The 24,970-nt window shown below is 43.6% G+C and overlaps 1 protein-coding gene across 10 annotated transcripts in view; it reads left to right on the forward strand.

The window, feature by feature from the left end:
• TIAM1 (T cell lymphoma invasion and metastasis 1) overlaps nucleotides 1–24,970 on the forward strand; it is a 179,429-nt gene that overhangs the window by 99,987 nt on the left and 54,472 nt on the right. For all 10 annotated transcript variants that reach the window (XM_026844392.1, XM_026844411.1, XM_026844384.1 and 7 more), the window contains 5 exons: nucleotides 11,547–11,994; nucleotides 14,382–14,554; nucleotides 18,540–18,764; nucleotides 20,225–20,410; nucleotides 22,851–22,997. In XM_026844392.1, the coding sequence (XP_026700193.1) occupies nucleotides 11,547–11,994; nucleotides 14,382–14,554; nucleotides 18,540–18,764; nucleotides 20,225–20,410; nucleotides 22,851–22,997 (1,179 nt within the window). The remainder of the gene's footprint in view (nucleotides 1–11,546; nucleotides 11,995–14,381; nucleotides 14,555–18,539; nucleotides 18,765–20,224; nucleotides 20,411–22,850; nucleotides 22,998–24,970) is intronic.

The raw sequence follows: 24,970 nt of genomic DNA on the forward strand, positions 1-24,970 counted from the left end.
AACGTGCATATTCAACTACATGCATATACATCATCATATTTTCTATATGGGCTAAATTTATTAGAAGTTGCCAGTAGCTGTAATTTTTGTGGTGTGCTGACCACTGCTACTGGAAAAATGCATCACTGAATGTATCACAGAAAGGAGGTGTCAGAATCACAACTGTACATGTTTTGTTATAATGCCTTATCCATGGGTTCTTTACAAGTATGTGATTTACATTAAAGAAAAAAAAATAAATCTCTCCCTTCCAAATTTAAACCTTAAATTGAACTGTGGGAGTTGCTTTCCTGTAATTCAGAAGGAGAGCTTTTTAATACTGGAGAGACAATTATATTCAATATGCACAAGCGATTAATATTCACAGGCTGGGTTTGGGGCACCCACGCAGCAGTTCTGGTTTTTGTAACATTTTAACATTAAGGGTTCAGATCTGCTGAAGCAAGACTTCCCGGAGAGCTCTGCTGGGATCCTGTTTGGCTTTTGGAGCTGATGTGATGTAGGTGGAAAAAGCTTAATTGGCTGACATTTTCACCCATTTTGCTTGAAGGGAGACAAGCTCTGGTTGGATACAGCTTGTTCTGACTGTGGGTTGTGAGATCCCCAGGATCCTACAACCTGCTTGTTGGGTTCCAGATTTTGTGAAATGGCCATGTTACATCCTGCTTGTGCCTGCGGGAGACTCCCTCCTCCTCCTCCTCCTGGTGGATGTTCAGATACAAGTGTAACCACATGCTCCCCTACTGTTAGGAGCCCCAGTTGAAGTTTCAGGAGCAGAATTAGGGAATGGAAACCTTGAGATATGTTTTTTTGCCACTTCCAAGCCCATCTTGCCACCTCCTTATTCCATGTTCCCCCTCTGTGGATAATTTCTGACTGCTCTTTTCTTTAGACCATCAATTGGGGGGGAATACAGCTTTGCATAGGGCACGAACCTCTTGATATTTCAAACTCCACTACAAAGAGTGAAGACATCCTGCATGTACAGAAGATGTTCTGGTCATGCAGAAAGATCTGCTTGCCAGGCAGCGTATCTGTTCATGGGTGATATTTGCTTGGTGGGGGAAAACATTAGGAGTAGCTCCTGGTAGGTGTGAAGCTATGGGTGGACTGTCTTTTCTAGAGGAGCAGTGGTGTTCTACAAGCAGTATTTAGAGCATGGTGTGACTCCTGTGTGCATTAAAATTGAAGGAGACACAGTGGCCTAAGTGTTTCTGCATGGTCAGCCACTCACATATGAGAAGGGTAACTTTACTGTCCAATTTGTGATTTCCTCCAGAAAGCTCAATTCCAGTGGTGCAGTCCACATTTTTTACCTAACTTTTGAGGAGCATCAAGACGTCCCTCAACTCTTCAGGGAAAGCAGAGTTTTTTACCATGTGCAGTACAATGTTTTCTGTGAAGCTGAGCATGGGGAGAGTGAACAAACTTCCTGCCCAGGAGACTTGGAAACTGCACCTCCTTCAGTGCCAGCCCCAGACTATGTCCTTGGCATGTTAAATCCCCTTTTGTCCCATTTTCAAGTTTGTTACTATTTTTAGGCCTCTGTAGGTAGCCTGAAGGAATTTGGGATCACAAGCCTTTTAAAAAAAATCCTATATAAATAAATTCTTCAGAATATATAGGAGATGAACCCAGGGGTGTTGTGGGAATTAGATCAGGATGTACAGAGAAACCACTCTAAAATTAGAAAATCTTTCCAGTCGATATTATTTTTTTACTATCTCAGGGAATTTTATAACAGGTTATATAGCGTTTCATTACATTCTGTAGGATGGCTAAACTCCAGAGAGCTGATATTTGTTTTTAAGTTGCGTAAAACTTTTCCTCTAATGGTTTTGTAGCATAGAGGGTATAACCTCAAAATGTAAAAGGATCACACTGGGTCAGTCACATGAAAGCACCATCTAGCCCAGTACCTTTTTTCCCAAATGCCAAGTGCTCAGGAAAAGAAGGAAAGAAAGGAACTGGGAGAGTATGGGGTAAACTCCTTTAGGGCATTCTTCCTGATCCCAGAAAATTAGCGATTTGAGTCTTCCTGAGCAAGGAATGCATCCAAGACTCATTGGGTTGACCTATCCCCCATGAATTCTCTTTTCTGAAATAATTTTCTGCTTCTGGCTTCCACTGCATCCTGTTCACTCTCTGCATAACACTTGTGACCTTACAGCCTGCTCTTAGAGCCCTCCTCGGTCATTGTGTTTCCAGGCAGAGTATCTTCAGCAGCTGAAGCTCTGCTCCTATTAAAGTAATTCTGTACATCTCAGTCTGTAGTCTGGAAAACGTAGCTATTTTCAACCCAAGTATGACTCTTAACCAGAATGATCCAGACCTTTAATCTTAGTCATTTGACTTCAGGTGCAATTGAGAAAAGAAGTAACGACAAAGTTGTGTGTCATTAAATTATAATTTATGGCATATAGTTTAGCAGGTGCCGAAAAGTAAGATGTTACTGGTTTTCAGTTGTGTGCATCTCACTGATTCAAGGCCCTGTTCACACAGTCCCATAGTGCTTTTCAGATGGAGGTCGTTCTTAAGGTCTCAGATATAGCCTGAGCCACACACTAAATCTCCAAAAGCTGGAGATCCTCGAGTCAGTCTCCGGTGACTCAAGGGGTTGAATCCCACCAGAAGAGCACTGCTGAGCCAGTCACTTTGCTGAGCCTCCAGGCAAACAACCCTATTAAGCTCAAACATCTCTGGTTTTGGCTACTAGCCACAGGGCACCAAGTTAAAGGAACTGGTGGAAATGGGCTTGAGGGGGAAGTGGTAACCACTTGTTTTAGTGGCAGCCCAACCCAAGTTTGCATCAGTATAAACTGCTAGGGAATCCACATCTTGGGTCATGCTGGCTGCTGGTGTGGCAGCTCACAGTGGGTCTGAATGACCCGACCCATTTAATGGCTCGACCAAATGAGCTGTTTATAACCTCAATAACTGGAAGGGATTCAGAGTGAGCCTGGGGGAAAGCTTGAACAGAGGGCTTCAGACCCAAACTCAGAAGTTGTCCCTGCTCTGTCAACAGGCTGCCCTTCCCAGAAGGATGAGATTGGGTCAGGTATTGCCTATTCAGGATATTTTAAAGCAAATTGCAGTCACTCCCTTCAAAGCACACAACTCCGCCCCAATATTGTCCGGGAAAGGAGCATATGAAAATGAGTGTTTCGGTCTTTGCTGGCAAATATTTTGATACTCCTTGGAAGATCTTAATTTGTTTTTCTTCCTTCACTCTTGGTCTGAAGCCAATAGAAAGCAAATCAGCAGCCCTGATATCTGATCTAGCTCCATTCAGGCATGTTTTTTTAAACAGTAGGACTTTGTCATTTATACATCTGAAGTGCTTGTACCATTGGCAGTAATTGTATTCTCTGTAAAGCTATATACACTGCATGTTTTTAGTTTCAAGTGCTTTCCACTTAAAAATCACAGACAGGTTGCCCCAGCTGCTTGTTTGCTGGGCTGTGCTTACTTAGATGGATGCAATTTGCAATCGAGATCTTTTCCAGTGAAGTGTTTCTTTTGAAACTTCTTTCCATTGAAATGTTTCTTTTCCGAGAGCTTCAGCATGTGATCCTGTGACTAGTCATCATCCCAGATGGCAGACATTTCCCTGCTCCCTTAAGTTAGGTGAACACCTCCCAGATGATATGTTTTGATTTCAAGCTGCTGTTCTAGCAGCTTTCCCCCTTCCCCACTTCTACCCCCTCTATTACATTTCTCAGGAAGAATTGCCTCTTCTTGGCACCAGGCGAACAAAAAGTAACCTAACCCTGTATTTTACGTTGAGGATTTTGGTTAGGCATGTTGCCATTTGTATAACTCGAGCACAGCTATGTTGCTTGTGTTAGTTTATGGTTAGCTCAATCCCTCTAGAAAGTTTCTTCAGCTGGGTGGTCCATTGGGATGAAAGCAAGGTAAGTTTTGGGGGGTCCTCAGCATATCATTTGGGAACAAAAGAATTAAACACTGCAGTGCTTAAGAACTGAGACTTCCTCCTGCTGCTGAGGATGGAAAGTGGGCATCCACCCCAGATCTGCACAGGTGTCAGAAGCTGTAGGCAGAGACCACACTGCAAGAGTCTTTAGTGGATTACGGATTGATTCTTGTTCACGGTATTATATACTTTAGCACCCCTTAAAAGTCAGTGCTAAAGCCAGGGAAGAGCCGGTGTGCTTGGGTCCTGTGGTAGCGCTTCATGCTGTTTCTTGTGAAGGGCCCTGTTGTCCTATGTGCATTCTCTCGCAGGCTTGGATTTCTCTCATGTTATTAAAAAGCAAAATCAAAACATCCTCCCCCTTCCCTTTACTTTAGCTCTTAGGGATGTAGAACTGACTTTGTGAAATTGAACACATCACAAACTGATGCCACAACTATCCTGAGTCAGTGAAAAGCTCTGCACATACCTTGTAGAGAAGGGGAAAGCTGCCCCATGTATTTCCCTGCAGATTTATGGGTGACGGTTTCATTTTCAACATTTTCAATCTCACATCTGACAAGTCCTCCAAGGTTGTACTTTCCTGACTGCGACAGGAGTCCTGATAGCTTAACATGGAGTGAAGGAGCCCAGTGTAATATTGAGGTAACAGCCATATATATCAGAATTGCCTGCAAAGGAAATGGGGTTGATGGATGCTTGATACGTTGGTGTTTGTTACCTGCCTGTCCCGCAGGAACAAAGTGGATGCAAATCTCCTTCCCATATTCAAGTATCTTCTGGGTGCCTGGCACCCAGTATGTTGTGTGTCTTTACAGGTTGCCAAATTACACTATACAGCATTCACCAAGAGAAGTTCACAAAGGAATCCTGAAACCAAAATCCATTGAAATCCATGCCTTAAGACTTTCCCAGGGATTATTGCCCAGAAACCTGTGACTGTGATTCATCCTTTCATAATGAGAGTGAAGCTTACTGCTAGGAGAAATATCTAGAGGTCTGGGCTAGTATGTTTTTTGTTGGGAGTAAATTTAATTTCAGAGCGCCATGGCCAAAGCTGCTTTCTTATTAAACCACTCTGAGCAGCTCTAATAACACATATAAGGGTGTGTTTTGTTTTTTAAAAATTTTGATTCTTTTAGACATCTGAAGAACTGTTGTACAGGTGCGGTGAGTGCACAGAAGTAGGAACCAAAGCTGCTTGTACGTATCAGTATCCAATTTCTTTGAATTCCCCAAGGTAACAAACCCAGCATCTCAGCCTCATATCCACATACAAATTGCTGTTGGCTTGTAACTGTACCTCACTCGACTTGGGAGCCCTCCTAGGAGGCATAAATAGGATCGAACCAATCCAACAGAAAACTGCAGTGTTGGTTTGTGGCACTCAATTTAGTTCTCCAAAGCTTGCTGTAAATCTGGTGCATCCTGGCCAGTTCTCATATAATGCTGTCCTGTTATTCACAGCCTGTAGATATCTTCAGAATCTCCTTTCATATCGTCTCTCAGCATCTAGTTGAGGGGTTTTGTTCATTGCTGCGGTAGCACATCTCCTTCGTGTCATTATTATAATCCCTCTGACTTCACAGTGAATTATGTGGACTCAATTCAGCACATTTGTAACAGTCTTCAAAACTGTATTCCTTCCAGACAGAATGAGCTATGGAGTTGCTTTTGTGTTTCTCCATTGCAGCTCTAAAACCATTTCTCCCACTCGGGTTTCAGTTGCAATTTATGATTTTTCTTTGCTTCTTGGAATGTTTTGACTCTTTTCAAGACAGATCAATCTTCTAATGCATTCATTACCAGGTGTTCAAGTTACTCTGGAGAAAGGACTTCATTTTGATTTGGAGCATGTTGTACCTTAACAGACTGCCTTAACCATCAAATGATGGTAGAGTCGGTACTGAAAAGAAAGGAAAATCCTTATCAGGCCAATCTTTTCCTATATAGAAGCTTCAAAGAGACACAATGCACATAAAAGCATGCAAACCACCAGGCTGCTTACCCATCTATTTTCAATGTATTCTGTGGTGCTTGCCTAACTAGCAACCAGACAGGTTGTGTGCAATTTCAGGCTGTTGCTGAATGTGAATGCCTTATTGCTCTGTTACTTACTAAACAGGATGGGGAATGGAGGAGATGTATTCTCTTGGAGGGAGCCCCTTCCAAGAAAAAACCCACTCAGTCACCTTTTACTAATGAGTACTTTTAATGTAATGGTTAATTTAGAAAGAAGTATTAACCACATAAGGGACTGTTTATATTAGGGAAGTAAGAGTTTTCCTACTAAATCATTCCCATGTGCCTAAAGTGTCCATGAATCACTTGCTGTCAGTCAAGCAGGAGAAAGTGATTCACCAAACCATTTTAATAGTGTCTGTAACAGGGCTGTTGGTGGGAAGTTTGGTAAGTACATTGTTATTGCAAGCACTCTGAATGTGTTCAGTCACGATTCAAAATGTTGGGCAAGGCTTATCCCATCCAGTGGTCTCTTGCTAACAGAGGCCAGTACCAAATATGTTCAAGAAAGGGACAAAGACACTTGGAACCTGGCCCAAAACTTTTTGCCTGATTTTTACTATCTCAAGGTAGACATTTTTTTCTAAACCATAAGGGGTTTTTCTGTGTATCTTCTGAATCTAGCAAGATTTTTTTTTAACAAATGTGTCTGTAGCAGACGTATAGAGGTATGAGTATCATGTGAGTATGCAAAAGCTACTGCACTGAGTACTTTAGTTTGATGTAGCTTGCATTACAGTTTTATTCTTCACTGTCTTGCTTTGCATGAAACCCAGTATTCATGTGAGGAAAAAAAAATATATTTAAGTGGGTTGCTGATACTTTCGCTAATATTTTACCCAGTTGGTTTATCAGTTGAATTGTTCTCTGTATTTGAGGGTGCTGTGCTAATTCCATTTCATCACACTCAAATGCTGTTTGGGCTGCTGTAGCTGTCTTGGCACGTGGCCTGCTTGCTGGGCCTTGCAGCATTCTTCTTGGTAGAAACAGCACCATTTAGTCCGTCTCTGGTTTCTCATTCTGTGGCATATCTTTCCAGCATCAGGCTTTCCACCTTTCCCTCCTCTTTCCCTCTATTACTGTCTGCTGAACCTCCTTTCAGAAACCCTGGGTATTTACAACTGATATGGTAGCACTGCCAGTGTAAGAAATGGTGCCACTCCTCCATCATCTTCAGCAGCGGCAGGGATCCCAGATCCTGGTGGAAGCTGTGCTACTACTTACCGCCTCCTCATCAAGACACACAGTGTGGCACAGTCGCTACAGCCTGTTTAGTTCCCTTCTTCAGCCAGTGGTCTTTATGTGACTTTCTCCCTGCTTTCCACAGAGCAATCTTAAATTGAAGGGCAAAGCCCCCTGTTTGTTGTCTCTATGGATTAAGACCCCTTGGGTTTGCAAAATGCTAAGAACTACTGTTCCTATTACTTCCCTATCTTTCTGACTTGGAGGAAATACGCTTTCTTTTCTTTGCTACATGCTTTCTTCTTGGTGTGACCAATTTAATGATTTCCACCTCCCTCTTGCTTTGCCCTCTTGTCCCAGGCCTGAAGCTAGGTAAACACCAGTGGGAGGGCTAAGCGAGGCAGCACAGATTTTAGTTCTCATCTTGCATTTGGTTCCTGGCATGGTCTTTCTGGGCAAAAATATTGTGTGGAGACAGCTGTTTGCCAGCCTGAAAATGCAAACCACAAGATCTCTGGTGAGGTACAAAATATCAGGTGCACTGTCCTGAATCTTACACAGAGCTGAATGAAACTTTTGGGGTTTTTATCCAGTGAAATAAAACAGAGTCCCTTGATGATAGCAACTACAAATCCAGAGTAATGGGCTGGTGATTTTTTATAATGTGTGTATAATGTCCAAAACCGCAGGTTTCAGAAATGTGCATTCTGCTGTCTTCAGCTGTCTCCAAGCTCCTGCAATGTGCCCTGATAGAGAGCCACAGGGATGCTGAGCAGGAGTCAGGGGTGAAGGCTGAGCCATGTCTGTAGTTCACTCTTGTTCTCAAGAATCTTTGCCTGGGAACTCCATCTGCTGAGGAGTGAAATACGTGTTTCATTAGCAAGCCTCTGTGGTGCATCCTGTCGCGGACCTGGCATGGTAATAAGTCTTCCTTGGAGGAGAGAAGTGTTGCTGTCACTTGTGAGGCTCTTTGAGAACCTGAGCAGGAAATGTTAATAATTTTTAAATAGCTCTCATCAAGGTTATGCAATGTTTGCTTTGCTTCTGGGCAGTAGCCTGTGCTGGCCATGTCAGCACTCTGAAGCTGGACACAAAAGCTAGGGGCTTGGTATCCACATCGATCTTATCAGTGGAGAGCCATGCTGCTCACGGTGTGAGTTGGGATGCTTAACTTTCAGCAGCCTTGTTTGAAAGTTTGCAGGAGTATTTCTGTGCCCCCAGTGATGTGTTCATCAAACCCTGCTATGGTTTCTTGCTTGGCTTGGGAGTGTTACCCCTTCAGCCTTGGCACATTTCTGCAGAAGCACTGCAGAAAAACTTCTGTACTTTCTGCTGAACTCTTAATTGAATGCTCTTCAGTGTGTGGATTATAGCACTGTGAGATGGCCAGAGCAGATGCCACTGCTTCTTGAGAGCTTTTCATACCCTCTGATGAGAATGAGCTGATACTGTAGCAGGAACTTGGAAGTCTGAGACCTGTGCAATGAATGCTCTTAACCCTACTAACCCTGAGACCTATCTTCTCATACAGTAGACTTCTGAAAGCTCTCTCAGTGCTACATTTCATAATGCTACGTTTCATAATCCATGAGCGGGAACAATATTAGCAGACTGTAGGTTTTGAACTGTTCTGACCTTTGTAAGCTCAGACCCTCCTCCTACCAAGGGGCTTGCATCAGTTGTCAAGAAGTCTTTGATACGGGATATTTAAGAGAGGAAAAGAGAGTGCAGGGAGCAGAGGGAGATTAGGGGCAGGCCTGCAGCGTTATGCTGAAAAGATTTTTTGACCCATCCAGGCTATCATTGGCATTATGGTAAAGATTATAAAGATGTTTGCAGAATGTACTACAGTTTAAGCTCACGAGCGTACGTAACATTCACTCTTGAGTTTTCCATCCTTTCATTGTTTTATAAATAGTAAAGTATTTTGCCCATGTATCACTTACTGAGTGTAGTCCCCATTTATGGATGGGGAAAATGAGGCAATTAATGCTGTCTCATCAAGGTTACACAAGACGGCGGCTGTGTCACATTGGGATGAGGAACCTTGAGAGCCTGCATTGCAGCGCTATGCTTGAACATCTCTGGGTGCGCTTCTGTTTTTGAAAAATACTCCATCTGCTAAAAAGCACCACGAATGTTTGGTATATGCACTGGCTGGCAAAATTACAAATCCTATCTCCCTCGAGTTGGTGGTCTGTTTTAGTAGCTCTGTATTTTTTTAAACCGATTAATTCTAGTTAAAACGTGAGATATGCTTCTGAAAAGTTACATCAGCTAAAATTTTGGAACTGAGTAGAATTTTTGCATTACATGAAGAAAATAATTACAACAGAGATTGTATATCTATTAAATCATTAACCTAAAATAAAAATCTCAAAGCCTCAAATAATTTCTGTTGCCACCATTATGTAACGTTCACTGCAGAATGTGGATTTGTTTATGCTATGCAAGTGATGCACTTTTTCCCTTTAAAATAATTATGGAGGAAGAAGGCCCCAGAAAACAAATGCAAACCCCAGTCATCCTATGGGAATAAATATCCCAGTGAACATGGGGGATCTGGTTCAGTTCTTTGGTGCTCCGGTTTGATGCCAGTGTAGCTTGTGTTGGCAGAGAGGCAGTGCCTTGGGCGTGTGAGCATCGAGTGGCTGTGCCAGGCCTGGCTCCCTGATGCATGGGGTCTCAGATGGAGTGCTGTCATCAGAAGTTGCACCATCCAGCTTTTTGTGATGGAGTGCAAAATCTCGCTTGTGGCAGTGTTTTGTAAACACCGGTTTCTGAGCAGCACCATTTCCCCTCTCCAGATAGCCTTCCTTGTGCTGCAAGAGATGGGAAGATAATTAGCTTCCAAAAAACAAGTGTATTGGAACAGCAGGAAAAAATGCGTGGTTGTGAAAACTGCTCTGTACGGGTAGATGACTGCACTTACAGGAAGCCCTGCTCAGCTCATTCACAAGCAGTGGGAGTAGAGGTAATATTGGCCTGTCCAAAGCACCTTGTCTATCACTATGTGTTGCATTAAATAGCCAGACTGACTAGGATAACTGTGCTCATTGAGGAGGGAAGGAAGCGTTATTCTTCCAGCTGGACTCCAAATCTCCCTTGAGAGGTAGCGTTTATAAAGAATGAGCCCATCCGTTACAAATTAGTGTTTTAAAAGTTAGTCAGATTCAGCAACACCCCTCCCCTCCCCCTAAGGTTTCTTCATCCGGCTCTTGCTCCACAGGAGGAAGGTTTCAAACAGAGCTTGGTGGAGAGTTTCTCAGTTTCCGCAGAGCTGCTCTTGAATACGTAGAAAACTGGTGCTTGAACCCAACAGCTAGAAACTTGTTTTCTCTCAAAATAAATACTGCGTTCTGCCACTTCTCAGAAACTCATTTTTTTGAAAACTTCTAAATCAAGCACCAGCTGTTCTTGTGGGAGAGTTAGAGGCTGAAATTTCTGTTGTTTTGGTCATATTTCTCACTTCTTTGCACCTCATTCCCTGACTCCTTCTTCTCCTGAGTATCTAGCATAAGAACTTTGTCTCTGCTTGCAGGGCTTGGCCTTTATTTGTCCTCTTTTGAAAACTGCCACAGATGCCTTTGGATGCTGAGATGCTAGTGGTTAGTCTGCTTTGGGCACCAGCCTTGTTACAGGGGGGCAGACTGAGCCACTAAACCTTCTTAACCTGAATTCAGTCGTGTTGTTTCCTGTCTTGCTCAAGCCCGCCATATTCTTGTCTCTTTTAATCCTTCAACTGCAAGTTCTTGGGGACTAGGAAGAGTCTCCTGTTGTGGTATTTTGGCAGGGTCTATCCCTGTGGGATTTGGCAGGGGATATCACGTGGCCTGTCGTTAGGATTTGTGATGTAGGAGTGACACAAAACAGAAATAAGCTCAAATACATTAACTTCTCAGGAGAAAAAAAATACCTTTTTTGTTATATAATTTGCAAATTACAATCTTGGGATGTCTAAAATGTATCTTCAGCTGTAGGTGTGAATGTACAATATCAATGTTTTCTTCTCAAAATGCGTAGGTTGATTGCTGCTTTTCTTGACACTGCCAGTTTTTGCTACCATATGTTCTCCTTTTGCAAAACCTTTAGCACTGTTAGCTTAGCTCAATGTAAACAGATGATGCTGCGTCTTATATTCCAAAATGCTAAGGCTGTAGAGGTACCACTTGAAATCGTGCATATGTGACTGGTCTTTTCTAAACTGTGCTGGAAGTTCTGCCTACCCCACCTTTACTTCCAGTTGTTTGTCTTCAGAAGAAAAAGAGACAAGGGATTTCCAGTGCCAGCCAAAACAGGGATGTAAAAAAATGTAGTGCCACTTGGGCATTTCAGCTTCTGTTGGTGTCTCCAGGAGGCCAGGCTCAGCCAGGCTCTTCATCTCACACTGTGTCTCTCTTGCAACTAGGATGTCAACGCGGGCGAGGGGAGTGAGTTCACCGACAGTGGGATCGAGGGAGCAGCCACCGACACTGACCTCCTTTCTAGACGCTCCAATGCCACCAACTCGAGTTACTCCCCGACGGCCAGCCGGGCTTTCATTGGCAGTGACAGTGGGAGCAGCTCGACAGGCGATGGGCTTCGCCAAGGGGTGTACGAGAACTTCCGCCGGGAGCTGGAGATGAGCACCACCAACAGTGAGAACCTGGAGGAGGCTGGCTCTGCTCTGAGTGATGAGCAGAGCAGTGGCACCCTCAGCTCCCCTGGGCAGTCCGACATCCTTCTAACGGCTGCCCAGGGCACAGTACGGAAAGCCGGTGCTCTGGCAGTGAAAAACTTCCTGGTGCACAAAAAGAACAAGAAAGTGGAGTCGGCCACGCGCAGGAAATGGAAGCACTATTGGGTTTCCCTGAAAGGTACAGAGCAACTGTGCAAGGGTTTATCCAGATGCGCGTCTGTGGTGTCCTGTGGGTTGTGTATTGCTGCAGATGAAGAAACCAGTAGCCTGGACTCTTAACAAAAGCTGCTGTGAAGTTCAGTATAATTAGCATCGTGTGAGGAAGTGGTCCTGAAGTTGTTCTGAGGGGGGGTTTGTTTAATGGCTGTTGATGTGCTCACATTATGGCATGCATGTAGTCCAAGACACATGACTGTGGTACACTGACGTGGGGTTCAGACCCTTCTTTGGGTCCTGCTGGCAGCACCTAGGGTGGCTTCTCTGAGCACTGGGTGTTTCCTTTAAGAAGCATGTCTATAGCTTGCTGATAAACTAAATGCCTGTGTGCAGTCACAGGCATGTGACAATGGGAGTTTGCTAGTGATGGAACTGGCACGTGTTCAAACAGGGGCTCTGTCTTTGTGCATTCCTCTTGTAACTACTGTGCTTAGTGCCATTGGCCTTTCCTTCTCTGAGATGTGCTTCATGACTATAAACATGCAGTGAGTTGCAACACGTCCATGGTGTGGACAGGAAGCCATGGTTTGGTCATCAAGGCTGGCTTGTGACTTGGGAGATATTGGTTCTGGCTGTGTCACCCATCTTGTTGGTGAGCAGCCTTTGGCACCCAGCTGCCCTGCCGGCCTCCTCAGCTGCCTGGGCCACAGACCCTTTTCTTTATGAATTTTTGCAGTTCCCGCTAGAAGCGTGCTCTAGCACTGTTTGGGGTCTGTGTTCTTGTAAATGCACAAAAATGTTAACAGAGCAGTGAAACTCAGGAGCTGGCCTCCTAAAGCGACCTCCAATTAATCTTCATGCGGTTGCATTAGCAGTAAACCAGGAAGCAACGCTTGCAGGGTTTTGGGACTGGTGTCGCCCTCCTCTGCTGTGACCAGCCTTGTCTGTGAGCCAGGGGAGGCAGAGCCATGTCTCCTGCTGTAGGTGGGATCACCAAAAAGCTCAGTACAGTTAAAGCCCTGTCCTCCCCACAGAGTTCTTTTTTTTAACTTTTTTTTTTTTTTAAATTTTTACATTTGCAGCGCTATTTTAAAACCAACAGCAAAGTTAGGTGCCAGCCATTCCTTGGGATGGTTACAGAGATTGGGGAAATGAAAGAGGAGAGAGAGAGAGAGGGATCAGGGGCAGCGGGGAGCCCTAATCTCCTGTGAGGGGTGCCCTGTGGCAGGAAGGTCTTGCTGTGAGGAGCAGGCAAACAAAGGGCCATCTGGGAGGAGAAAGGGGAAGGATGAGCACAGAGGCAATGTTATTTTGAAGTGCTTTGACTCAAGTGGAGAGTTTGCTCCTTAAATTGCTGTGCCTTAATAATGTTAGAGTTTAAACGAGGCTTTGAAGTTAACAGCTGCTATTGTTTGGCTGCAAATAGTTTCTTGAGAGGCTGGGTAACAGGGCATCCCTTTGCACTGAGAGGGCTGGTTCCAGTGGCAGAGAAACAGTGTGCCAGTTTTAGTTTAAAACAGCTGTAGATAATGGGAAAGGTGGGAGAGAAGGAGACCCTTGTTTTGGAGTCTCCTAAATTACAGACTTTCTCTACCTTTTTTCCCCCTCCCAGAGAATTGTAAAGATTAATTTGTAAAACCAAGCAGGTAGTTTTCTGTCCCAGCTAAAATGCCTTTTTGCTTTTTGTCGTATTGCTGTGAGTCAGAGCTGAAATGTTATAGTGGAATAAGGATTTGGTTTATGCTTTTTGTTTGTTTGTTGGGGTTTTTTTTGTACGTCAGTCTTTCAACGAGAACAGCTCATTCCAGTCCATTTTTCTTCCAGTTACTCATCTGCATCCAGTAATTAAATTGCTTGATCTTTGCCTTGCAGGGACTGTAGCAGCTGCAGGAGGCTGAGGCAGGGCCATGGAGGTTTGCCTGGGGACCTGTCTGCTCAGCCGGGCCAGTTTGCAACACTCTGACATTGCCAGGGGAGACATGCACTCACACCTATGTCTTCCTTTTGTCCCCTTGGTGGGACAGGGTAGCCATGGAGGGCCCCCACTCTGGGTTTATAATGATATTTCTCATCTGGAGCTGTGTTTTACTGCCTGTGACTTTCTTGGCTTGTGTCTGTGGCTCTATTTAGGGCAAAGAAAATGGCCTGCTGGGGCATGGCTTGATGTACCATACAGCTTCTGGTGTGCCCCATGGTGTGGAAACCACCACTTTGTTGGGCTGAAAACTGGACCATTGCTGGTGCTCTCCACTGTGGGGCTGAAAACCTGAACAGGCCCTGGCAAATCCTCTCTTATCCCTGTGACAGCTTTATGGATAATTTATAGTCCCAAGCATTAGCACTGAATAGATGCAGGACAGCTATTGCATTTAACTGTGTTGCTTGCTAATATAAAATTGTTTCTTTTAGGATGCACATTGTTTTTTTATGAGACTGATGGCAGATCTGGCATTGACCACAACAGCATCCCAAAGCATGCTGTCTGGGTGGAAAACAGCATAGTGCAAGCGGTGCCTGAACACCCCAAGAAGGACTTCGTCTTCTGTCTCAGCAACTCCCTTGGGGATGCTTTCCTCTTTCAGGTTGGTCCAGTTCGAGGTTTTTACAAAGTTGTCCTCTTTTTCTGTCTCCAACCAAGGAGGAAATCTTAGCTCTGGTTGAAATCAATGAAAAAATCCTGCTGACTCCAGTATGTTTGGGATTTTCCTCTGGCAGCACTAGGGAAAGGACACTATATATTAAGTAAATGCGACACAAGAGACCCATCACCACATGTGAATTACTGTCAGATCTGCTGGTTTTATTGACTGACCAGACCGTCTTTGTGTAGATGGTTGGTACAAAGTAAGAATGAAGAAATATTCTTACATCCCTGTAAAAACTGGGAATTTTGCATGGTTTGACAATGCGCTTGTAACACACAACCCAGGCCAGTTACCATATAGGACGTACAGTAGTGCATTAAACGTGCTATAACATTATCTGCATCTTGTAAGAGACAGGAACCAAAGATGGAGAGACTTAAGGGGTTTACAAGACCAAGAGGAGTTTGAAGTGCAAGGGGGTACTTGGACCTCCAGAATCCAGTTGCCCCTTGTTCATACAGACTTTAGTCAACACCTGGCTGTTGCCTGAGGGGAGACTTAAAGTGCATGTTTAGTTTTTTTAATCAGAAAATAGAGATGTATGAATTTCACACAGTGTGTTTAAAAAAAATTCCAGTACTTACATCAAAGACCATGCATCAGTTGATGTGTTTCACTGGAAAGGATTTCTGTATTTTGGTACCTACTGCTTCCCTGAGTGATTTTTAGGTTGGCATCCACTTTCTTATTGCAAGTTGTCACTAATCAAGGTGTGAGCCAGCCTGCACTGAGGTGGTGCCCTTTCGTCCTCTTTTGCTTCCGTTTTCTTCACTGGAGGAGTCCCTTGTTTATTTCTCTTTCCAGTGACAGTTTAGAGTTTCTTGCCTTCTTAAATCAGAAGCTCTTCTGTGGTAGGATGTGCTTTCATCTCATCTCATCACTCCCCTATACTCCAGAGCACATCTTTAAAACTGTACTGTCTGGCAGGTCCTTGCAGCTGTCCTAAGCGAGGGGCTAGATTCTTAAACCAGTGCAAAATAAAAAAGTCTTACCGACTCAAAGGAAGTGGTGCTGGCTTACATCTTGAAGATACTGAGTATCTGATTGCACACTGAAAAAAAAAATTTTTTTTTTGTCGACTAGCTTCTCTACCACCTGTCTGATTCCTCAGCTCATAGTGTAATACTGCACTGCCCCTTTCTACTTCATGCCTTTCCTGGGGAGGGTACATGTATTTTGCCACCTGGAGAGCTTCATCCAGGGGGTGAGTGTAGTGCTTATGGTCTTGGCGTGTGCTTGAAAGGTTGTGGAGCACAGCCTACTCTTGATTTACTGATATGAGTTGTAAAACCTTTTCCATGCAGTTTTCTAAGGAAAAACCTTCATTCTCATAAAATTGATGCTAGTGGATGCTAAGTACTGAAAAGGTACATTTCTTTTGTGGCAACACAAGGTCTTATTCATTAAGAGCCCTGTGTCATTATGCCATGGGTAGATTTTCATGTAACTTTGTGGGAAGAAGCAAAAATGAGCCATTTCAACTGAAAAAAACATCATTTATATTGCCTTGTCGAAATTTTTCCTTGATGTGTCCCTTCTGCCATAGAACCCATGCATCCCTAGTGAAGCAGAACAGAAAAAAGGGATGGATTTGGGGAGAAAGTAAGGAGACCAGCTGCAGTGGTGGAAGTAATGGGCAAGTGACTGCGCTGTAGGACTTGATCTGCTGTGCTCAGAGCAGCCAACGCACGTGTATGGCTGGCTGTTCAGCAGCGTTACTTAACTGCTCATGTCATACGTGTCTGTCCACACATAACACAGTGCTGGCTGCAGAAGACTATTTCTGTCCTGTGGAGTCCGTGTACTTCGGGAGAAAAACAGGGTTGCTTTGTAATGTGTACAGATACTGGACATCTTGTAACAGGCCTTCCCACTGCTTTGCACCTAGAGACATCACATACCTCCTACACGATGATTGCTTGCTCAGTCAGTTCTTACCGTGCCTACACAAATCCATTACTTGCAGATGTCACATGCATTTTCCAGGAGCTCAGAGGAACTTGTGACACCACGTACTTATGTATCAGATGTTTGCAGCTTGTTTCTGTGGTCCTTTCCGTTGAGAAGCGAAGTGATTCCCAGTGCCTACTCATCTACCAGAAGAGTCTTCAGCTCCTAAAATCCATTCCAGATTTTTTTTTTCCCTCCCTCTGCCCAGGAAACCAAAAAGAAAACTGAATCTAATGGTATACAGATTTTAAAAGTGATTAAGATAAAAATATGACCTCTTGCTGTTACAATTTTGCTAGGAATTAACAAAATATACCATCTTATTATACATCCAGTGCTACTCTCTTCTCTACTGGGGGATAGGTTTCACCATCTAACTGTAAGAAAAGTGTCTCCCATTCTGCAAATAATTTCCTTATTTTCAGCAGAAATTCCTCAGCAAGGGGGTCTCAACATGCCTTCAGCAGTGACAATAAGACATTGTAAGCCCCTATCTGTGAATGAGAGTTTGTTAATATCATTACCTGGGCAGGGAGACTGACTGCTTTAAGCAGTATGCTTTGTATGGTGCCAACTGGAGACAGGGAAGTTGGGAGTAAGAGATGGTCTTTCTGGTGTAGACCCTATTTTCTGCTTAGGACTTCTCACTTGGGCTAAGGAAAGTGATGTCTTTCTGGGACATGTGTGTTTTACATCCTTCAGTACCACAGGAGTTTTGGGAGCATCAGCTTGAAGTCTAGCCTGTGCATACATGATTTCCAGAGTCAGGCTTCTGTGAGAATCTCTCCTTGGCTTCAGTAAGCCACGTCCTTTTCTGTTAGTTGTGACCTCCAGGAGAGCAGTGAGGATGATCTTCTTCATCTATGCTAGCAATGGAGAAGTCATACTGTGCTTGTCTATTAATAGATCAGGTATCATCAGAAAGTTTAATTAGAACAAGGTGGTTTGGCACCTTGCTACTTTTTCAGCCATGAGCCTAATACCAGTGTGATTACTGCTGAAGGCTGACACTCAGAGAAAGTCTGAGTTGGCTGTAACTTTTGTTCTACAACCTACTGTAAAAAGGAAAGAAGTTTAGTGAGAAGGCTAAGAAGATTTACTTTTTATTTTGAAAGTTTGGAAAAGGAACGCTTTAAAATATTCTCTCTGTGTCAAAAACCTCTAATCAGAATAGTGTTCTTCCAGAAAAATATACTGGTGTCCCATGCCCCAGCCTAATATCTGACAGAATCATAGAATGGTTTGGGTTGGAAAGGACCTTAAAGATCATCTAGTTTCAAACCCCTGCTATAGGCAGGGATACCTGTTGCTCAAAGCCTCATCCAACCTGGCCTCGAACGCCTCCAGAGAGGGGAAGTGTTCCCTTTTCCCAGGCTGTTATGCCCATGCGTGGGAAAGGACAGTATCAGAGCTGTAAAAATCACAATGAGCCTGCCTTTAATGATAACAGGGTTGTCTTCAGAGTGCTTTGAGATGTTCAGAAAGGGAAAATTTGTTTGTCTATGCACTGTAATAAAGCTACCCATAGATATCATGGTCTCATTTTATGCCATTAATTTATCGCTAGCTGTTGCATGCCAGAAAAGCTCTCCATACTGTGAAGGGCACAGAGGCTAGTACATTGCCTGCCTTAAGTAACTGGGAGTTTAGGAAACATCGTTAAATGTTGAGCTACAAATTATGGCAGCATTGCATTGAACAAGGAAAGCAGTTCCTGAGACCTTGCTGGGAAACACTGTACAGCTGCAAAGCAGAGATATAGGTGTAATTCTAAGTGCTGAATGCCTAGTGCTGAGTTAAAAATGGCCTGCTTAAGAATGATGGGGGTTTTATTGCTTCTCTCGTAAGTGGATTTAAGGCTTTGAATCTTAAGATCAAAGGGAAAGGAAACTCCTTGGAATTGCATTTGTTAATCTCCAATCAATTTTAAAGAGGATCCTGACTTCTTTTCCCCCTCTTTTCCTCTCTTCAGACTTCTAGCCAGACCGAACTGGAGAACTGGATCACAGCAATCCATTCAGCTTGTGCAACTGCTGTGGCAAGGCAGCATCACAAAGAGGACACTGTCAAGCTCCTGAAAACAGAGATAAAAAAGCTGGAGCAGAAGATTGATATGGATGAGAAGATGAAGAAAATGGGTGAAATGCAGCTGTCCTCAGTAACAGACTCCAAGAAGAAGAAGACCATACTGGATCAAGTAATCTCGCTTGCTTCTGTGAAATAATCCCCTAGCAAATATTTAAGGCCTTCTTTCAGATTGGTGGTACTGCTATCTGCTCCCACTATGCCATGTGTGTGCACTGGCAGATGTCCCCAGAGCAGGCAGGATGTGTGTTGGCAGGGGAGCTATGCTGGGTGCCCTAGTTGCACTGTTTCTCTAAACAACATGCACTAAGGTACAGGATGGGCTGTCTTCTCCTGGCCTCCACGCAAGGGATTTGGCTAGCTACTCAGAGGTCAAGTGAGGTTTGTAGGGGAGTAAAAAGGCTACCAGGCCATGGTATGCAGGATGCCTTAGGAAAGAGCTGGTCACAAACTGACAAATGCTGCTGTTGTTGTTGTCTTAATCATGGAAGAGGCTCGTTCTTCTGATGGCAGATGGGATGCAGAAGGCATCCCTGGCTTCTGCTTGTTACACGGCCTGCCTTGACCTCATGGCTGCAGCACTGGCTGCCCCTTGGGACCGCTCCTTTTGACTTCAAGTGAACAACATAGTTGCGTTTCAGAAACAGAGAGCCTAGAACAGATGTCTCTCCCGCTCACAGTGGCACCTTATTTTAGGAAACTAACATATGGCTCCTGCTTCATTAGTTTGTAGCTCTTTTACTGTGGCTGCCAAACAGGCCTGTAATGCAAACCATAGGGAGCGGCCGGGGCCCTAATGTGCTAAACTAAAGAGATTTTGTACCCCTGGAAGCCTGTGAGAAGGGAGGAGAGAGGGGGAGGATGCTCGCCTCAGTTGAAAGGACTTCACTCAAAGGCTGTCAATCCCAGTGAGAGGGCAGAGCAGTCTCTCTCTTTATGTAACTCAATTTTTCTAAATGCTTTGGAACTGTTTCCTATCAGCAATTTGAATTATTTAAATAAGTCTTTACATAGGCTGATTATAGTGCTCTTCTGCTGATAAGATTAATTATCCCCAGCGTACTACACTTTCCCAAGTATGGCGAGTTCCATTGGTGCTTACAGCAACGCTGCTGCTGTGGCTGCTGATTTGGGGTGCTCTGTAGGTAGAATTTTGTGGGGTTTGGTCTTCTTGTTTCTCAGATGCCCTCAGTACATGAAAGAAGCCTCTTAAGGGACTGCTCAGAAAACAATCCTGGAATATAAAGAAAATTAAAAATGAAATTTAATTCTATTGATTAGCGTTGTATCAAAGGAGCAGTTGTCCTGGGAGAAGACTTCTACCATGAGCGTAAAATAATTTGGTTTCCATCGAATGAAAATTTTTTTATTATTTGTATCCTTTTTGGGGTTGGGAGGTTAGGGGAGAATGGGAAAGAAGGGGAATCAAGGTTTCTTAAGTGAGATCAGCATTGGTGAAAAAGGTGTGTTACTGGGAACAGTAGAATTTTTTCAAGGTATTTACCACTCTGTTCTTCCTCTTCTCGCCTTCTTTTCTCATGCGTCTTCCTCCTCAATCTTCTCTGTACACAGATCTTCGTTTGGGAACAAAATCTTGAACAGTTCCAGATGGACCTATTTCGGTACCGCTGTTACTTGGCTAGCCTCCAAGGAGGGGAGCTCCCAAACCCTAAAAGACTCCTTGCTTTTGCCAGCCGTCCAACAAAAGTTGCAATGGGCCGTCTTGGAATCTTTTCAGTTTCGTCGTTTCATGCACTGGTAAGTTTGAACAGAGGCCAGGGGTCATGTTTGCCAACCTGCAAATTGCTTCACGTTTCCATTGCATAGATCACGTTAACAAACAGCAGTCTGTACCTGGGGGGTGATCCCTTACCTTAGTGTGCAGAATATTCTGCTTCTTGAAAAGGCTGTGTGTCCTGGATATGGATTAAAAAGGAGATGCTTGCAAGCCATGGCCCTGTGGAAATGGAAGAACCATGTTTCTCCTAAACATGTGATTTTGACTTTCCAGATCTGCACTATAAGCATGCTTTCTATAAACAGATCTTCCTGATTATAGAAAGCAGGCTCATCTCTAATGTCCGTGTACATGGGCTTGATCCAAAAGCCCTGTGAAGTCAATGGGAGTCTTTCCGAGGCCCTCGGCATGTGTTGGCTTAGACCTTCGTGGGCATGGCTTCCTTTCTACCATAAGGATGAAACTACTGACCAATTAGTCTAATATCCGGTCTCCAGTGATCAACACCTGATGCTCAACCAGGGAGCGGAAATGTTCTTCTTTGCTACTTATGGTGCGACAAATAATGTCTTAAATGGTTGTTTAAATTTAATTTATGTAACAAACCAGCTCTTAAAATACAGGGCAATGTACTGCAAAGTGGTGGTTTTTAAATGTATTTAAATCAAGTTCCTGTAGTTTCAGCTTGGACTCATGGAGCTTCACAGAAATAGCTGAGCTCCACTGTTGTCTTGTAGATGTCAGCTGTACCCTTCAATTGAATCCGGAGCTGTAATTCAGTCAGGGGCGTTTTTATTCTTTTATATATGAAAAGATTAGCGTCATCATAATTGCTGGTGGATTTATATTTTTTTTTAAATGGCATTTGCATTTATGATTATTTTTTTGCATTTAGCAAAGCACTGAGCATTAGGCTGAAAAACAGTCTGCCTCTTCATGCTGGTGTCTCTTGAGAGCCAAGTGAAAAAAAATATGTTTTGAATATGTTGTGTTGGAAAAGACACGTGCTGTCTTCTCCTTTAAGCAAACTCTCGTGTCCTCCTTTGCCCTCAATAGCATGAAGATGGTGCAGTGAGTCTGAGACTCGAGCTGGGTGCTGCATGGTGATATTGTGGCAACCCTAGCTTTCCTGAAGATGTTCTTCAGTGCATTAGTAAGAGGATGTGCTAAGTCTCACAGGTGCCTCTGCACAAATGTCCCAGGTACAGCAAAGAAACACCTCACTAGTCCAGGCTATGGAAATGGAGATGCTTGCAGTAGTGTTTAAGTTCTCCTTTTCCTTCATTTCTCCGAGTTTCCCAAGGAGAATCACCATTATTCATACAGTGACGGTTTCCTGGGTACACAAGCCAGCCTTCTGCTCGTCCTGTCTTTATATGGGTTTTTGTATCTGCTGCACCCAAACAACCAGTTTCTCAGCTACTTAGCTTGGGGCATCACTCAGAGATTCGGGTGTTCCTGCTGGGGTTGCCAAATGACAGTCACTTTTTGCTAGTTTCGGCTGTGGGAATCCAGTACAAAGGTGTTCCAGGAAGCGTACAGCCCAGTCGGCAGGGTGGGTCTGTCTGTCTGTCTGTCTAGCATTGCCTTGCACTCCGGTTCATACCTGCCATCTCCTACCACTCCCTTTTTTGCAGGAGAGAAGCTGGCTCTCCTGAGGCCACCTCCACGTGGGAAGTCTGCTTAAACTTTGGCCTAAACACCTCTGACTAACGTTGCACTAATTTCTACTATAGATTTCTCATTTGGGAAACGCTCCTCAAATATTTGGTTTTGGTAAAGGCAAATATCTTTGCACTCCAGAGGGGTTGCCACAGGCAATTTTTCAAGTACTCAAGCAGTTAACACTGCTCTAATCGAAAGGGTCATTTCAGCTCACTTTTTTCTTCCTGTGTTTTGCTCACTCCTTTAAATATTGCTATCGTTAAGGAAGTGCAGGTTTTAAATACCTTGACCTATTTGCAAGCTTTTATCTGGCCTTGTAGCAGCTATGAGTCAGTTCTAGGATGCTCAGAGTGCTTCCACAGGAAAGAGCAAAGAGAAAGACCAGACTTTTCGGAAGCAACAGATAAGTTTGGAAATCTCAAGTTTCATGTGTCCATCTTTGAAACCTTGTTAGAAAAAAGAAAAGAAGAAAAAACCCCAAAGCCTTCACTGGTGCTGAGGCTTTAATTTGTGATGATTAGGCTGCTTTAAAATATCTCAGATTAAATGCCAAAAAATGGGGTGGGGTGGTACTGTCCATTTTGTTTTTTGATGTTTGATGTTGGAAGAAGTGAGTTAAATTGCAGTGAGAAGGAAGCAGCCTGGCAGCATCACCATTGTCCCTATTGCGAGTACACATTGTTGCCATAGTATTTGCCCTTTTTTTCAAAACAGATTCCAGTTTGTTAGATTATGTAAACCACACTGCAGTGGGATGCTGCAACCTTTGATTTTAAAACCATGTGGCATTGACAGGTGGCAGCTCGCACAGGGGAGTCTGGAGTGAGGAGAAGGACTCAGGCCATGTCCAGATCTGCCAGTAAACGGAGAAGCAGGTTTTCTTCTCTTTGGGGGCTGGATACTACCTCGAAGAAAAAGCAAGGAAGGCCAAGCATTAATCAGGTAAGTGTGTGGAGGTTTGTGATATGGTTATTTTCAAGGTTTATTTGTTAGTGTGGAGAATGCAACTCATGCAAAGAGTCACTTGCATCAAGCACTTACACATGCAGCCTTAACTTTGCCTGTTTAATCTTTCATGTCATATAGTCATCTCATTCCACATCCTCTTAAAATCAGTGACTCTAATTACAGATAAGTATACAACAGCTCCTATCAAACAAGGTTTGGAGTTCGCACCTTCTTTGGCTGAATTGGTTGCATTCCTACTGTTGTTGCATTTCTGGTGCCTCTGCTTTTGCTGGAGATACTTTCCCTAAACTCAGGAGTAACAAAGCAGCAGTGTAGAACAGATATAACTTTGGAAGGAAAAAAAAGTGCAGACTTGTTTGTTTCTTTAAATTATGAGTTTGTAGAATACTTCAAAAGTATCTGAGTTTGGGGACAATTTCCTAAAGCAACAAAACGCTTTGCATTTAGTAGGGACAGTCTCTGCTTTGTTTCAGATTTTCAAAAAAAGCAAAAGCTGAAATGTTTCCATCCTGTCGCTGCCCAGATCTTTCTCAAGATGTGTTTCAGCGTGGTAGGAAGGTGCTTCTCTGTTATTCTTTCCAAACATCCCTAATTATAGCTTTCATTTTTTGAGAGCCATACCTCATCTAATTGCAGGAAATGTTGGCTTCGCTTTTCTTTCTCTTCTTTGACTTTTTGAGGGGAGAAAGGCTTGGGACACATGTTCTTCTCTGCCCTGTGATTTCATCTTCCTTCTGTTAAAGCAGCAGTGGGTGTTTGTTTTGTTTAGCACAGGATGAATGCTGCAAAATTGTTTAGCTTGTTTTTGGTGAGACATTAAAAGTTTACCTAATATATAGTGGCTGAGTAAAAGCTCAGGGTTTTGCTGGGAAGCAGCAGATGCCTCCGTGAGTGTATTCCTAATTCTTCGCACTGGTGCTGCAGCACCCCTGTTGCTTTGTACTTATTTTCCCCAAATGAAGCGCAACCCCTTGCCCTGAGCTAGTACCCTGCCCATGCTGTGTCTTCAGACCTGTTGTTTTTTTTCCTGAACTTACTCTTTTATTTTTTTTCTTTCAGTGGGGATAAAGGCATTCTTCACGCTTCCTCCTCCCACCCATACCCCCCTCACTCCTCAGTAAGCACAGGCGTGAAAAGGGATTTTGTTCCAGGTTAAAGAAAAGTCATACTGGAGAGATTCAAAGATAAAGTTTTGAGAAAGTAGCAGAATGCCTAAATGTAGTGCCTAAACACATTTCTCCTGCTCGTGTGTAGAAGCATGAAAAGTACTGCAAAGTTGAAGCAGTAAACTGTAAATCCCTAAAGCACAATGTCCTTCTCCCATCCTTCATGGTCCCTGCTTCATTTTAGGTACAGAATAGTTAACAGCCAAACCCAGAAACTTGATTATAAAGCTGTCCTGATGTGGATCTATAAAACTTAACTTTTCAGTTTTAATTATAAGCTTCTGCTGCACTAACAACCTGTTTGTCTGTCTGATGCAGTTCTGTGCTGATTTGGGGTGGATCTTGTAACTATTCTCATTCTGTCATTCCTTCTGCATGGAGTCCTGTTGATTTTGGCTCTCTGGCTCATGCTGGGTTACCAGCTCTTATTTCATTAGAGAAGGGTTACACTGACTTGCTGTACTTGAATGTTTCCTGAGTACTTCTTGGAAGCTAGTTTATTACAAAAATAGCAAGAAGCAGAGCCCTTCTGCTGATTTCTCAGCCTTAGCAGAGGTATAGAAGTGTTCATTTCCCCCACTTTACAGGTGGGGAAACTGTGCACGAAAGGAGATAAAATTTATCCAGCTCCACCAAGTAAGTCAGTGACAGACTACTGAGCAGAACGGGCCTCTAATCTTTGAGCGTGGTGCCCCATTACCAGCTTGTCCTTCATCCTACCTTCCCTTTTAACAATCTGATATTTTCCTCTTTTGTGTTTTGAGATGAATGCTTTTATTT

Source organism: Athene cunicularia, assembly GCF_003259725.1.
Source record: "Athene cunicularia isolate RWA chromosome 1 unlocalized genomic scaffold, athCun1 chr1_part1, whole genome shotgun sequence".
NCBI classification, from domain to species: Eukaryota; Metazoa; Chordata; class Aves; order Strigiformes; family Strigidae; genus Athene; species Athene cunicularia.